Consider the following 14,994-nt stretch of genomic DNA (forward strand, 5'->3'; position numbering starts at 1 on the left):
TTGAGTTTCAAGCGAACTGCATGACTGTGAATTACTCTCAAAGCTGGTATTGGGCAGGGATGCTTCAGCACCCCGGAGTTACGTGGAGTAACAGCGTTTCTCAAGCCCGAAGTACTCCTTGGTCCATATTCCAGCCGCAGGGAGACTGGCTGAGCCGGGTTTACATTGCCTGAGCCACGTTACACATCCATAGAGTGGATGGTCCGTGCTGCTTGGGAACACGTTCACAAGGGACAGGTGCATTAGGGCTTCATTCTGCTTCCAGGTCCTTGACTTCTCTGCAGATGCCCTCCTCCTGAGACGACCTACACGCACCATGTCTCCCCTTGGAAAAAATAAAACCTTTAAGAAGTCTTTCTCCTCACGTAACTGAGCAACCTCGCTCCCGAGGAGCACGGGTACTACGCAACGAGGTATACGAGAGCCACCTATGTGCTGCCAGCGACACACTTCACAGCGCGGGAGGCGATCCTGCCGCATCAGCCCTATGTCAGCAAGCACCCCGTTTTCTGGCAGCCAGAAATGGAAGAGTACATTCACCCTAAGCAGCCAAGTGCACCAAGCAGCACCGTGAGCCGCCTCCTCCCCACAGACCGGCCCAGCGTCACCCAGCGCCGCCGCCTCAGAGCCCTGCGCAGCCAGACGTGCCGCTCACTCAGCAGCGGCCGGGCGGGCCCCGCACGACGCGGCGGCACGGCGGTGGCGGAGCACCGCCTGCCCTCGGCCCCCTCCCCGGTGGCGGGGACCGGCGGGCGCTGCGCTCACAGCTCCCCGCAGCCCGCGGGGTACCGCGCCGCCCGCGGACCCGCCCGGCGCTCCCCGCCCGCTGCCGTGAGGCGGCCGCGCGAGCCGCGCTCCGCGCGCCGCTCCCGCCAACGCCACCTGGGCGCGCGGGGGCGGCGGGGAGCGGGGGGGGGGGAGGGCAGGTCGATGGCGGGGGTGGGGGGGGGGGGGGACGCGCGCACGCGCGCTGGGTGCCGCGGCGCCTCTCGCGCGAGCGGCGCGCGCGCGCCGTTGGGCTGGGCGCGGGGCGTGCCCGCGTCCCGATTCGCCGGCGGGGCGCGAGCCGGGCGGGGGCGGGGCCGGCTCGGGCCGGCGGCCAATGGGAAGCGGGAGGGGCGGGGCGGGGGCGGGGCCGCGGGAGGGCGTGTCCCGGGCGGGCGGGCGCGCGCTGTCCGGGCAGCGATGGCGGACGATGGGCAGGGGCGGCTCAGGACTGAGGAGGGCCGGGCGGGCGGCGCGGCCCTGGCGGGCGGCGAGGTGCTGCTGAGCGTGGGGCTGCTGGCCCTGGCGCTGCTGGCGGCCTACCGGCTCTACCTGCGCTGGGGGACGCGGAGCGGGCCGGGGGGCGCGGCCCGGCAGGGCGAGGCCGCCGCGCTGCCGCGCATGAAGCGCCGGGATTTCTCCCTGGAGCAGCTGCGCGAGTTCGACGGCGCTCGCAATCCTCGCATCCTCCTGGCTGTTAACGGCAAAGTCTTCGACGTGACCAAAGGCAGCAAGTTCTACGGGCCCGGTGAGACGGCGGGGGGATGGGGGGAGTTCCGGCCTGGGACCCACCGGCGGTGTTACACCGGTGATGCTCGGCGCGGCTGGGTTCTCAGGCAGCCGTCATTTTCCCAGATGCCTTGATGTGGATGTGCCATGGTTAATTCTATTTTTTTCCCTTCTGTCTTTTCTAGTAGGTTTCCCAAGTGCAGCTGAGCAGTGCTTTCTTCGTTCTAGCGCTTGCGGCTCAGGAGAGGAACCCAACCAGCTGGTTATTTATTTAGGTGTAAATGCCATATTGAGTGTGACTTTTAGTCAGGATAAAGATAGGCAAGGAGAGCTCTGGGACTAATATGTTGCTGCTGTTGGGAAGAGTGCAGAAATCAAGCCGGTCTCGTAAACAGACAGACAGCACTCCTCTTCGGAGAGGAAATGTGCATTTCGAAGGTTCAGAAAAGCAGGCTTCAGAGAAATGTTCTGGTTTTATATTCACCTTGTGCACTGTGAAACTGCAGCACACTTTCTCGTGATAAACAGCATTCTTAATAATGAGGTGGGTAAACTTACTGGTGAGCACTGTGTTCACAACTGATGCCAAAGGAAATGAGGCTTATGACTGCTGATAATTTTCTTCTTTAAACAATGGTGGTTTGGAGAACTTGCTCTAATCAAACTACACAGGAGTTTTCATAATAACCATGGCAATCTTCCTTACGAGAGGGGTGGAGGAGAGCGAGGATATTTCCCGCTCCCCCAGGAAATAGTTCAAGTTAAGTAATCATTCATTATTATTTAATAATTGAAGCTACAAAAAGAAAAATACTGAAAAAGGAAAAAAGCTGGCATGTTACAAGCCTTTGGTTTTTGGCGGGGAAGGCACAAGCAGTTCTGTGGTTGAACTGGGCTATATTTTTGTAACTATTTTATGCTCAAAGTTTGTGATACCAGTTGCAGAAAGTGAACCTGCTGTAACTGAATTGAAATGCTTTTTTTGGCTGGGTACTGTTAAAGTTCACAGTGGAATCCAAAATACCTTGCCATGCTTTATGTTGTTTATTAACTAGAAAATGCAGCCTGGTGAGCTGCACCTTTCATGACACTTAATCAGGCTAGTTCTTTTGTCTCTCTTATTTAGGGGTTTTTAAACTGAGACCTGTGTGCTGTCATAAAATGCAGGTAATACATATGCTGCATGAAACTAAAAACACCAGCAAGCTGACAGAGTGCTCTGTGAAATAATACTGAATTGTGATCTAAACATTGACTTCCTCCCTTTTGTGTATCAAACTTCAGTTAAATGTTAGGCTCTCCTCTCCAGATACCATCAGTGGTTCACACTGTCAACCTTTGGAGGCCTGTTATTGTGAGGAAGCTAAAACTTAATGTTCTAGGACATGGATCTGCTTTTTGATAACTGGTAGCAGCTGGTTTTCCTTAAAAGCAGTGCTTCTAGCTTTTCATCAAGAGGGACAAAGGCTTTTTCTTTTTTTTTTTTTTTTTCCCTGTAGTCATAGATTGCCTTTTTCTAACAGGAGTGACATCGTTTCTGTCTATCAGATCTGTAGCTTGGGATGTTGCATGTTAAGCTCAACCAGTGCATCATCAGCTGTGTGTTCTCTGCCAAACGTGATGATTTTTGAATGGTGCTGATGTGGTTTCCCTCTTTGGATACGTATCAGGGAATTTTTTCTTTCAACTGTTTTGTGGCTGAAAAGAAAGACACTAGTAGGTATTTTGCAGGCCTTAAAAACCTGAGAAGATTTCAAGTGGAAAAGTCTTCTACAGATGGTTGAGATCTTTTCAGAAGGGCTTCAGCCAGAGTAGCCAGATGTCCACAGCAGTTCTCATGGAAATTTTGTGTCTCATAGCTGGAGTGTGGCAAGGGAAGTGCAAAGCATACCAGCAAAACGTGGCCAAATTTTAACAGAAGAAAGAACTGAGGACATTGGCTTTGCTGATATTTCGGGCTCTGTGAGCCTTTAGTAGACTGTTGAGGTACTGATGTGAAGAGAGAGTGCTTCAGCTTTGAAGGCAGTGGAAAGCAGTGGCTGAGGGCTCACTGTCAGTCTTCAGCAAGTCTGGAGGCCTGGGTTGATGTTGAATAACGTGGCTACCTCAGGTGGTGCCTCATGTCTTCATAGTAAGGTCTGGTTTTCCTCCTTCAGTGTAGTTTGGATGCCAAGGTGTTCCTTTTTTTTCTACTTATAGCAGAAAGTTTAAAATGCACAAAATGGTCATCTAGTCTACATTTTTGTCCAACAATTGAGATTCCATTAAAATTTCCACTAGACTTCTGATTTTATTCAGAGTTCTCCTGAATCCTGTTATACTTTGGTCCATTTCATTGAAAAGCCCTTTGCATACCTACAGTAAAGGTATTTTAACATAATGGTAAAGTGTTGAAGACATCCTTTCAAACAGCTATGACTGAAAATTTCATTTTCTTGAACATTTAATCCAAATGTTTCCCTTTTTTTTTGTTTTTGTCATGCTGTCTTCTTTAAGCCTTCCATAGTTTATCTCATTGGTATACTGTTAGTTTCTGGTATCTCTTAGAGTATTTTAGCTAAGAGTAAAGAAAGGCTACAGTGAACATATGACAGAAACCACTTTGGTTACACTGAACTCTGAATTTCAAACTTTACTTGCCAAGTTCTTTTCCAAAATGCTGCTCTCTCCTGCAGATACACCATGTATTTAAAGACTTCACCTAGGTGTATTAAATTCCACTTCTGCCTGTGACCAGATGAGTAAGTGACCTAGAATGCTTTGACTGATTATTAAATCTAATTAATTGCCTTTCCCTTTATCATCCACAAGCTCCAAAAGAGATAAACAATTAATGGTTCACTATTAAAAATATCATATAACCAGACTGTCAGAGAACCTCTGTTGGGATGATTTCCCATCTGTAACCACATCTTGTGACTTAGGGTCTAGTCATTAATACTTTCTGTGTTGGTTTTAGATATTAAAGTTAGAGACAGTTTTTTACTTTTAATTTATTGTAACATTGAACTTTGTGTGTTTGTTTGCATCAAGATTTCTGGTTGCGTATTTGTCAGTAAAAGAGCACTGTAAGAGTTAGTATACTTTGTCAGCATATCTTAATATTTAGCACTTAAATTTGCATGCCAAGGTAATGCCATAAACAGGTTTTTATTAGCATAGTAAATACTTTGTGCGTTTGTGAAAAATACACATCTTTGAGCATGACAAAGCAAGATTATGTTCAACCCTGAGTGTGCAATTGTTCACGTCACTTCTTGGTTCTTAATGTTTCATGATCTTAAAAAAATCAATTTCCTGACTTCCCTTCACTGCAGTATGTTGTCACTGTCAACTCCCTTCTCATCCCACTTGTCTTTCACAATGTCGTGAAGATCTCTGATTTTCCAAGAAGAATAGATTAGATAGTAGTAGTTCCTTTCACAAAAAATATTCCATCATAGTTCATTTTCCATTAAGGGAAAACTGCCTTTATTTCATTGTGGCCAGCAGCCATGATTTTTTTCCAATAATTTGTACAAAAAAATCTGATGCTGTTAGACTTTCTTCAGAATTCAGTGCCATAAATTTCACTGTGTCTCTGTTGACCACGTGGCAATGGTGCTGTTCCATACATCCTTTCCACAGCTATGGTTAGAGTAAAACGTTGCAGGGGAGACTCTACATATGTTGTATTTGGAGAATTCTGTTAAGGGTGGCCTTATCTTAGGAACACAACAGGCTGAGGGGGTTACAGCTAAGTACAGAGGATAAGACTGGGGAAAGAAATGTTTTCTGTAAAGTGTGAAAGGTCTTCTCAGTGGTTCTGATGTTTGTCACCTCTTTGGTTGTCTGTGTAGTGGAAGTGTCTCTCGCCCTGGGATTCAGCTTTTCAGAGAAATAGTGTTTCTGGGCAAAGAAGTGGAGTTCCAGTCAGAAGCAGTAAAACTAAAAGGTGTATACAGGCATATTGGTGAGAGATTGTTTCCATACTTACGGTTAAAGGGAGTAGTGCCTTTGCTACCAGGGTGAGGTTGTTCTGAGCCTCCAGGCCATGTTCATGGTGAGCAGTAAAATGGTTTTGTGTAGGAAGATCACCACTCTGTCTTCTCTGCTTCTGCTCTGTGTGTCTGTCAGCTCTCTGTTGTTTTTTAAATTTCTTTTTCCCTTTTTTACAACCTCAGTGTATTCCTTAAAATTTGAACAACTATGTGTTTGATAAGAGGTCTGTACAAATTCCTAGTTCCTATTGAAACCAGTCATGTTCCAGTCACAGAATTGATTAGGCTGGAAAGAACCTCTAAAATCATTGAGTCACCTGACATTTGAGGGGCCTGATCAAGCAGGTGTGCTCAAAGGAAGGTAATATGAAATGAGATAGTGACATCACATGAATCGTTAGTTAGTTAATATGAATTGTTACTAACATGTAAATGTCAAGTCCAATACACAGCAGCTTTGCCCTCAATGAATGAAAAAACCTGACCAGCTTTGCTTGTGTTATTAGGAAATAAACTGGTGGTCAGAGCATTTCTCACTAAACCAAGATGTTGAATCTAGGTCCTTCTCAAGAATGCAACTATCATCTAGAAAGCTCCTGACTGCTGGCCTATGGGCTCTTACCAGTGCTTGTTGCCTGCCCCTTTAGTAGAAATTGGGTCATTGATTCTTGCACTTTCTTTTTCCACTGAGTTAAAAAGCAAGTAAGCAAAATAGAGAGTGATACTCTCCGGCCTTGTGCCTGAGGAGTCAGGTTTAGACCCCTGTTTCTGGGCAGTTCCCATCTTAGCTTGTAGACTTCACATCTGTAGAGTTCCCATTTAGCATGTGGATTGGTCTCCTAAGAACACATACTTTCCATGCAAGTTTTAACTTAAAATTGACCCACATCTTCCCTTTGATGTAAATCTGGAGCAATAAAGTTAAAATTATGTCACCTTGAGTTCCCAGTGATAAATGTTATTAGAAACCTTCTGCTTTCAAGCTACATCTCCAAATGGCTTAGGCTAACTTTCAGCTTTTTCATTCTCTCATGAAATATGCAAATACTTGTCAGGATTCAGATAGAAAATTTGAAACAGCTAGTGAAGGTTTCACTTCAGTTTGGAGTGGAAAAAGTAGGCAGAGCAATGGGATAATGCAGTTGTTAATGATTTTGTAGCCTGTCTCCCTTTGCCCTAACTCACATTAAAGGGGACATTAGTCCTTGTTCTTGTTTGCACATTAACAGGTGTTGTCCATGAGTATCTAAACTTCAGATAAACTGGGGTTTATTTCCAGTAGCTGTATGGAGCCCACAGATGCACATTTGATGATTGCTTTGAAATGCTTTTTGACTACTTGAAGAAACCAAAGCTGCTGGTGTAAAACTGAACCTTGTTAACCTGTGTGGCTTCTTTAGCGAAGTCACATGGACCTTGTGAAAGCAACCACAATTCTTAGCTTGCCTATCACTTCATTAGCTATAAAGTCCACATGTGGCTATCTGTGGTGTATTCCCCGTGCTGCCCCTTGGATCTATCCAAAGTTCAGTGTACAGCGTTACTGGTGTTGGAGCAATACTCTGTGATGTTCCACAAAGCTGCTTCCAAACTGAAATGGTCAGGGAGCCTCTTGGGTTACCAGGGATTTACTCTGAAGTTAGATCCAGCATAGGTTTTGCTGGGAGAGCTATTGGCCAAACTGGCTGAAAAAGGAAATGTGTGCTGTTCCAAGATCCAGTTTACCCTGTTTGGGAGGAAGTGACAAGAAGCAGTGCTTCCAAATAAAAACTTAGTGGTTCAAAATTTTTAATATGTTGCTTCAGGTCGAATACATTTTTCCTTGTCTGCAAAGAGAAATTAAATCTTCATTAGAGAACCAAAACAGTGCTAGAAGATGCAGAAATTGTGAATGCATTTTTATGATCAGAACAGACCTTGACTTTACCAATTCTCAAGGTACCCAGTTTATTGTGAATGAAGACAAATGTCAGGCTGAACAGAATGTCAGATTCATCAAGGCTGCTAAATTCTTAACTGGATTGTGAAAGGAAGTGAAGCTCTTGCAGGTGTTGGGTAGCAACATTTTGCATGTGTTGTAGCTTAGAGAAGGGTGTACTTTATACAAGGTGGAGCTGTAAGGTAGATGAGGACTTTATACAGGGGAAATGCAGTGTATGAACATGAAGGTGTAGATGTGGAGATAGACAGGCAAATATGTGGGCTTGATAGCTGGTCTCAGGGCTAAAATAAACAAAAGCTCTGGAACAGAGGTCTTTAAATATGAGAGCCATGGTGGGAATAAAAGCATTCTTCAAGGAACAGCGTTCCTTTATGGAAGACTTGTACCTCCATATAATGAAGTAATATGTAGCAGGTGTGTTTTAATTGATTTTGACATTTCCCTTACTCTTGTTGTTGTACTATCCCAAATAGGAGTGGGAGGAGAATTTTTTAAAGGCGTATTTGGCTGTGAAATGGTTAATTTGGGGATACAGCCAAAAAAAAACACAAAAGAACCCACTGAAATTTTGTGATATGGTCTCAGAAACTTGCTTTGGTTTACATACCTGTGCTACAAGCTGCTGTTCCTGCCCTCTCTTCAGCATGTCTGTCATGTCATGCTGCAATCAATTATTTACAGCAGGAGCCAGGCTAAATAGGTGGGCAGACAAAAGGAAAGGAAAGGACTGTGGGTAGAGCTTGCAGAGTAAATTGCATCAGGCCATGAAAGAACTCTGTGGGAGTGTGTCTAGGATTGCACTGACGTCTCCACCTCAATCAGGTTCCTGAAAGGTATTTTCTCCCTGGGATTTTATGTGCTGGCATCTTCCTGGACACTTCTCCAAGTGCAGTGAAATCTGATATGCAAAATGGCTTTTTCAGACAGTTGCACCAGTTTTTTATATAAAAGTGAGTAATAACCTAGGGCTTAGAGCAGAACCCCAGACATGTATGTTTTGTGTTAATATAAAATACTGTAGTTAAACTCTGTAGAAGCACCTAAATGGAAGCTTTAAGTCTTGAAGTAGATCTTGCTCATACTGAGATTGCTGAACTTCTGCTTTAGGAACCAAGGTGAAGCCAAGCTTGCACCATTTACTAATAATCACAATTCAATATTTACCTTTCAGTACAGGATTAAAGAAAAGAACACATTTCTAAGTTGCATTTGCAGAGCTGGAATTTAAAACACTGCCTGTTGAGTCCAAAGGTTGGTTTTTACAAGTTAGCATTCCGCTGAGTGCTTGGACATGGCTTGATGAGTCCTCTCTTGACTTCTGAATACTTCTGTGATAAACGTTCTGGAATGTTAAAATTCAAATTCAGTTTTAGGAAAGAAAAAAGATATTGATGTAATAGCATACACCAATAGTTACAATAGTAGTTACAAGATACTTGCAGAAATTTTTCATCCATTAATATTAATGCAAACTGAGGCATTCTAAAAGTTTTCATGCTTTCAGTTAAGTGTGTTATTGAGATTTAAGAATGTTTAGTGCTTGATTTAGATAAATTTAGATAAATATAATATCATTCTCTTTTTAATATAAATAATTGGAATCAAGCTGGTGGATGAAGAGGTGGCATCTCAGCAGGTGCTGTGAAATTCCATAAACCACTAAATGCAGGGTAGAAGGGAAGGGCAGCAGGGTGCTACTCTCTGATTAGGCAGAGTTTGAAAAACACCTTGTGCAAATAGTAGGATTTATGGACATATTTGGTTGAAACACTTCAGAGAAAGGAAAAAAATGGGGACAGAATACTGTTGGTGGGGTCACTATGTAACAGTTTCTAATTGCTTTTAAGGATTTACTAATTGTGTTGTTTGTAAGAGCAGTTTATAGCTCCCATGTTCTTCATTCAAAACATCAAAAATGAAATTACTTGAGTGATTGCTGTTTTGCTCGAAGCAGGACTTTTTGTTTGGAGAAACTCTGTGTTGTGTTTCAGATGATGGTCATTGCTGCCTCTTAGCCTGTCCTGTGGAAGTGACTGAGCATGCAGAGTGCATTGGTATAGGATTGATTTCAGTCTGTAAATCCTGCTTGTCAAATAAATACCTAATTCAGGATGCAGATAGGAAAGGTAGCTTTCTTGGCTTTGTTTCCCTGAAGTACTGTACCTGTAATCCCTGATCCCTGAGGTAGTTCTCATGGATGCTGTTCTTGGAGCTAAATACCTGAAAGGTTGAGCACAAAGATGCTGTTCATTATTACGGTCAGACTGGTACAGTGCAAATTTCCAGCTGGTAGTTCATTCTCTAATATATACTTCTTGTGAAATTGTCCTTTGAAATCAGTTGGTTTATTTCCAGAGAGAGGAGGGAATTATCTTTGGCACACAGGACAACCTTCTGTTCTCAGGTTTGACTGTAAGCAGCTTACAATACCAGGCACTCTGGGGTGAAGAGACAACACCAGTTCTGGTGAGGACATAGTTTCTTCTGCTCCATGTGGTACTCAGGTTCCTCACTTCAGGAATTGTCCCTGCTACATTCAGCCTGTGTCCCAGCCCTGGAGTCAATGCCCAGCAGGAGCAGATAGGTGTGGTAGCCTGGGAGAAGCCAGCCCTTTGGAATGATTCCCCATGGTTCGTCCTGCTGCAGAAGAGGTCTGAGGTGCTCCAGCAGGCACTAGAGGGGGTGAAGGACAGTGTGCTGCCACTTGCTGGTGTTCATTCTTGCCCATGGGTGCTGCCTTTTCTTCAGTCTGATGGCCACTGTTGAGAGGTAAGCCAGAGAAGGGTTCTGGCCTGTTTACCACCACACAGGGACCATTCTGTAGCAAGCCTTGGGTATCTCTGTGGTGCTGGGCTGCTGCAATTAGTGCAGAAAATTTTAAAGTGTGTTTTGTTTTTTTTTTTTTGTTTGTTTTTTGGGTTTTTTTTGTATTGGTGTTGTTTTGTTTTTATTGATCTGAATTTAAGGTATTTGGTTTTAGGTCAAGAAAGTCTAAGATAACAATATGCCTAAAGTTCTTTCAGTTAATTAAAATTTGTGAAAGCCAGTTACCAATCTTACGATGCAAATTGTTAATTTACAAACTGTCAATTTCTCTCGGTAATATTTATTTCAGAGTCATAGCTCAGAATTTTATTGGGATATTTGTGCTGCTTTACCTTGGTCAGAAAGCACAGAGGATGCAGTTGCTTTATATTCCTAATGTGAAAATTTGTGCTGGTTTCAAGAGCATTACATGCTAAGGGTATAAGGGATCTGCTGCCCAAAATAAATGAGATTATTTCCTTAGAAGTAAGAAATATCACAAAAGATGTAGAAAGTTCTTGTGATTCTGTAAGTGAAGTGAAATCATTAATTAGCCCTCTTAAGTTCTATTTATTTATGATAATGGATTTCTAATTAAGATGTCTATACAATTTGCTTCTGTTCATGCCTAACTTGTAAATATTCAATGTGTTGCTTAATAGAAGTGTATTTCTTTTGAATTCCAGCCTCTGGTCCCTTTGGAATTTGCATCAACTGGCTTGCATCAACTGACAGGGATTTTTCCAGTTATCCCTTCAAAGCTATTTTCCTGTTTCTGCTTCTCTCAGCAGACTTTATCTCTTAGTGATATTAAAGATTGAATTGCAGTGCTGTTGAATGTCAAACAGCCACGGCATTGAAATTGCTGCTTTTTCCATCAACTGCAGAAATTTAATGTATGGCTTTGGCAGACTACATAAAGAACTGAGATTTGGTCACCATAAACAAAGACATGAAGGTATCAATTTTGTCTTTTTGTTTTCAGAGGGTCCATATGGAATATTTGCTGGCAGAGATGCCTCCAGGGGACTAGCAACTTTCTGTCTAGATAAAGATGCACTCAGAGATGAATATGATGACCTATCGGACTTAAATGCTGTACAGATGGAAAGTGTAAGAGAGTGGGAAATGCAATTTAAAGGTAAATTCTGAAATTACCAGCTTAAGGAAATGCTTTTAATAAAAATGACTGATTTGGGCTTGGGGAAGCATTTAAAGATGTGTTAACAGTAATATTATCATAGGATATGCTGAGTTGGAAGGGACCCCCAAGGATCATAGATTTCAACTCTTAGCTCTGCACAGGACCATCCCCAAAAAGCCCACCCTGTGCCTGAGAGCATTGCCCAGATTTCTCGCTGCTTGAAATCTGTCAGGCTGGTGCTGTGACCCTGGGGAGCCTGTGCCAGTGCCCAGCCACCCTCTGGGTGAAGAACCTTTCTCTAATACCCAACCTAACCCTCCCCTGACACAGCCTGAGGGTTGTGTCACTGGTCACCACAACAAAGTGTCTGCCCCTCCTTGTCCCCTCATAAGGGAGGTGTAGACTGCAGTGAGGTCCCCTCTAATGCGTGTGCAGTGTAACTTAACTGTTAATAACAGACCAGGGATTTCAGACTGTTCTTCCACAGAGGCTTTCACTATATGTCACTGTAGCTTTTATAAGCTTTTATTTTTATGCAATAAAACTGTTAGCTATTTGGCACAGAATTTCACTCTCAAATCTCATCTGCTTAGCTGGTGGAACTCCTGCTTGAGGTTGTTGGCTTTGGATGCCATGGAATTATCATTAGGACTAAGAGTTGTTTTACAAAAAGGGTTGAACGAGTTTGTCTTGATATAATTTCTGACAAATAAGGAATTATGCCTCTGGAGGGAGGGGGAACATTTTTTCACACTAATTGAAATCAAAACAGGCTGAAGGATTGAAGAGCATTGGTTTTTAGCCCTTGGGTGATAAATCTTGCCTGATCAGCTGGAGGAGAATGGAAACAAAATACTCACAGAGAAAGTAATGGTAGAAAGATTGCTTTAGGAGGCTGAGCTTGCTGCTAAATTACCATCAGTTTCAGTGATTGAGATTTAGAACTAGTGTGTAGGAGAAAAAGTGAATTTGCAGTAGTATGGGCTAGCAAGCAAATGCAGCTGTATTTAATTGTAATGGAATCATAAATCTCTTTCAGAAAAATATGACTACGTAGGTAGACTCCTAAAACCAGGGGAAGAACCATCAGAATACACAGATGAGGAAGATACCAAGGATCACACTAAACAGGAATGAACTTTGTAAACAACCAAAGTCAGGGGCCTTCGGAACTGCAACCTCTTATTCCCCATCACAGAATGTCCTGCATCTTTGGGTACAGTTCATCTGCTGCGAAAAAACATTCAACAGGTTTTGTACAAGGAAAATAATATACTCACAAATGAAGATTTGAATACTAGACATTCTTTGTGCTGCCAAATTTTTTGTTGCAGTTTATTTGTAATGTCTGGTTAGGCTTCGTTAGTGAAGAGGGGCCAGGGATTTAAAGGCAAAAATGCTATTCATTTTTATCAGTAAGCTGAAGCCTTCAACTAGTGTACCTTAAAATCTCTCTAAAAGATGTGAGTCTTCAAGCTCAGAGGAAGGTTGGAATCTTGTTTAGTGTGTGTCTTCTCCTTCAGCATTAAAAGAAATATGTACTCATCCACATCAGCATCAGTAGGTGAGACTACTGAAGCTGGTGTTAAAAATGTGAATTTCCAGTTTTGTTTCGTACGTGGGCGTTAGTAGCCTGGCAGAATACTTCAATTCTCTAAGAGAAGTCCATGTAGATTAGGATGGGGCAAAATTCATCCTTTTCTCAAAAGGATTGGGTAAAAAAAGTTTCTTCTACAACAACTATTATCTGAAGCCTGCGTCTCCCCTTTTTTCCCATCCTCTAAATCAAATCAGATATTAATTGTGCCTTATTTCGCTTACATAGACTTGAATTGTTTTAAGGGACAGCCCCCAAATTGCGGTTTCATAGTCACTACAAGCAGCAGTGAGACTGAATTGGAATGTTCTGTTGACTGGAAAACGTTGATGTCATTCTGTGTATAGAATGTAAAAGAGGAGCACTCAGTGTTACTGCCATATGTTAATACTACATATACTTTAATTAGCATTGTGATGGCCAAATGCATACTCCCATGCTTCTTTTTAAGGAATTACAAACACACAAAAAGAGTCTCCCTTCCTCCTCTTCCAGAAGCTGCCTAACTTTTGGGAGCATAGCCTTCACATCCCCGTAGAGTGAAGGGGCGTTGCGCGCGTGTGTCTGTGTGTGTGTCTGTCTGAGTGCAAGACTTGGGAGGGATTGTTTCTGCAGATATTGTAAATATGAATACCATTTTAATAAAGCATGTACAATACCACATGTGCTGTCAGACTTTGTGTAGAAGCTGGTAAGCAGAGCTGGAATATGATGCAATAAAAAGGGGGAGAAATTTTGCATAGATTAAACAGCCACTGCTGTTAATACTGCTCTTTGTCCTGGTGGAATGATTTTCCCTTTCAAGTCCCAGCTGTGGAGGAATCCCAAAGACTTACTCAGGTAAGCTGTATTTAAGAGACTAAACCTATGCCAGTGAATTGATGGTGGAGGGCAAAAAAGTGGTACAAAGAAAGCATTGTAGTAACTGAGTGCAACATAGGGAATATGTCACATGGCATTAACAGGACAAGAACAGCACCCTCCTGGCTTATGTTTGTACCTCTGGTTGCAGATTTCACCTGTGTTAAGTCTACAGTAACAGTTTATATACATACATTCTGTTGAACTGTAAACTCTGAAATGCCAGGGTTGACTACTTTTTTTATTCCTATTTGACTCAAAGAGATTGATATTGATGTAAATTAAACAAATAAACAAAACCTCTTCTGTGGAATTGTGTGTAACTCACATGTCCTAGAAGGCAGGTTGAACTCTTTCTTTCGTCTCCAGCCTTGAAATAGAATTGTTTTGGCCCAGAAGTAACAGGAATGGAGCTGTTTCTCTGTAGAAGTGGTGTTGGCAGGCTTCTGTAGAGGCTGGACACTCCTGGGAGGTGTGAATTCAGTAAGCACTGGCTTCTGCTGTAGTCACGTCCTTATAAGCTGAGCAGTGGTGCAGTGTCCAGGCTTGGATTGAGTGTCTGCTAATCATCTAACTCTGCTGAAATGCTGGGCATGCTGCTGTAACTAACCACAGAAATATGTGGTTTAGATGGAGCAGTGGGAACCAACAGGATAAATAAAAGCTTCCTTGCAGAGGACAAGGGCTGAGAGTAATTAAACACCAGTTCTATATCTGGATGCTTCACTAGGAAATATTTTTTTAGGCAAGTCTCACTATAGAAGGTTTTACGGCACATTTACAGTATGCCTTTCACTTTTAGCTATTGCACAGCTGTTGCATCTCATCATGGCACCCAGCTTGTCTAGCTGTGGAACAAAGAAAAGGCAACTTGCCCAACCATCCCTTAGGACAATCAGAGAAGTGTTTGTCTCCAGGCTTCCACATGAAAATCCATCCATGTGTTACAACTTCTACTGTACAGAGTCATAGCTGGAAGTTCTTGATGCTTGCTCTGAGTTTCTGTGCTCTTCACTCAGTGCAGCTGTTGCTGCATCTGGCACAGCTGTAGCATGAGCTGCCCTCATGCTTGTATCTGCTTGATGGACTGACTTCCTACTGGTGCAAGAAAGGTAACTTTTGAAGGGAGAATAGTTTTGTGTCTGCTGTGACTTGTTTATATACATACATT

General features: G+C 43.1%; 1 protein-coding gene across 1 annotated transcript; it reads left to right on the forward strand.

Moving 5' to 3' along the window:
* The first annotated feature begins 1,138 nt into the window (after positions 1 to 1,138).
* On the forward strand, positions 1,139 to 13,623 carry PGRMC2 (progesterone receptor membrane component 2). The gene is made up of 3 exons (XM_021541620.3): positions 1,139 to 1,513; positions 11,207 to 11,362; positions 12,405 to 13,623. The coding sequence occupies exons 1-3, from the start codon at positions 1,186 to 1,188 to the stop codon at positions 12,500 to 12,502; spliced, it is 582 nt and encodes a 193-aa protein (XP_021397295.1). The 5' UTR covers positions 1,139 to 1,185; the 3' UTR covers positions 12,503 to 13,623.
* Positions 13,624 to 14,994: the final 1,371 nt, after the last annotated feature.

The sequence above is a fragment of the Lonchura striata genome, chromosome 4 (genome assembly GCF_050655825.1).
Source record: "Lonchura striata isolate lonStrDom1 chromosome 4, ASM5065582v1, whole genome shotgun sequence".
Taxonomy (NCBI): Eukaryota; Metazoa; Chordata; class Aves; order Passeriformes; family Estrildidae; genus Lonchura; species Lonchura striata.

Coding starts and splice junctions, on each gene's coding strand:
- PGRMC2 (XM_021541620.3), top strand. CDS start 1,186: ATGGCGGACGATGGGCAGGGGCGGCTCAGGACTGAGGAGGGCCGGGCG. Junction 1,514..11,206: donor CAGCAAGTTCTACGGGCCCG/GTGAGACGGCGG, acceptor TTTTGTTTTCAG/AGGGTCCATATGGAATATTT. Junction 11,363..12,404: donor GTGGGAAATGCAATTTAAAG/GTAAATTCTGAA, acceptor AATCTCTTTCAG/AAAAATATGACTACGTAGGT.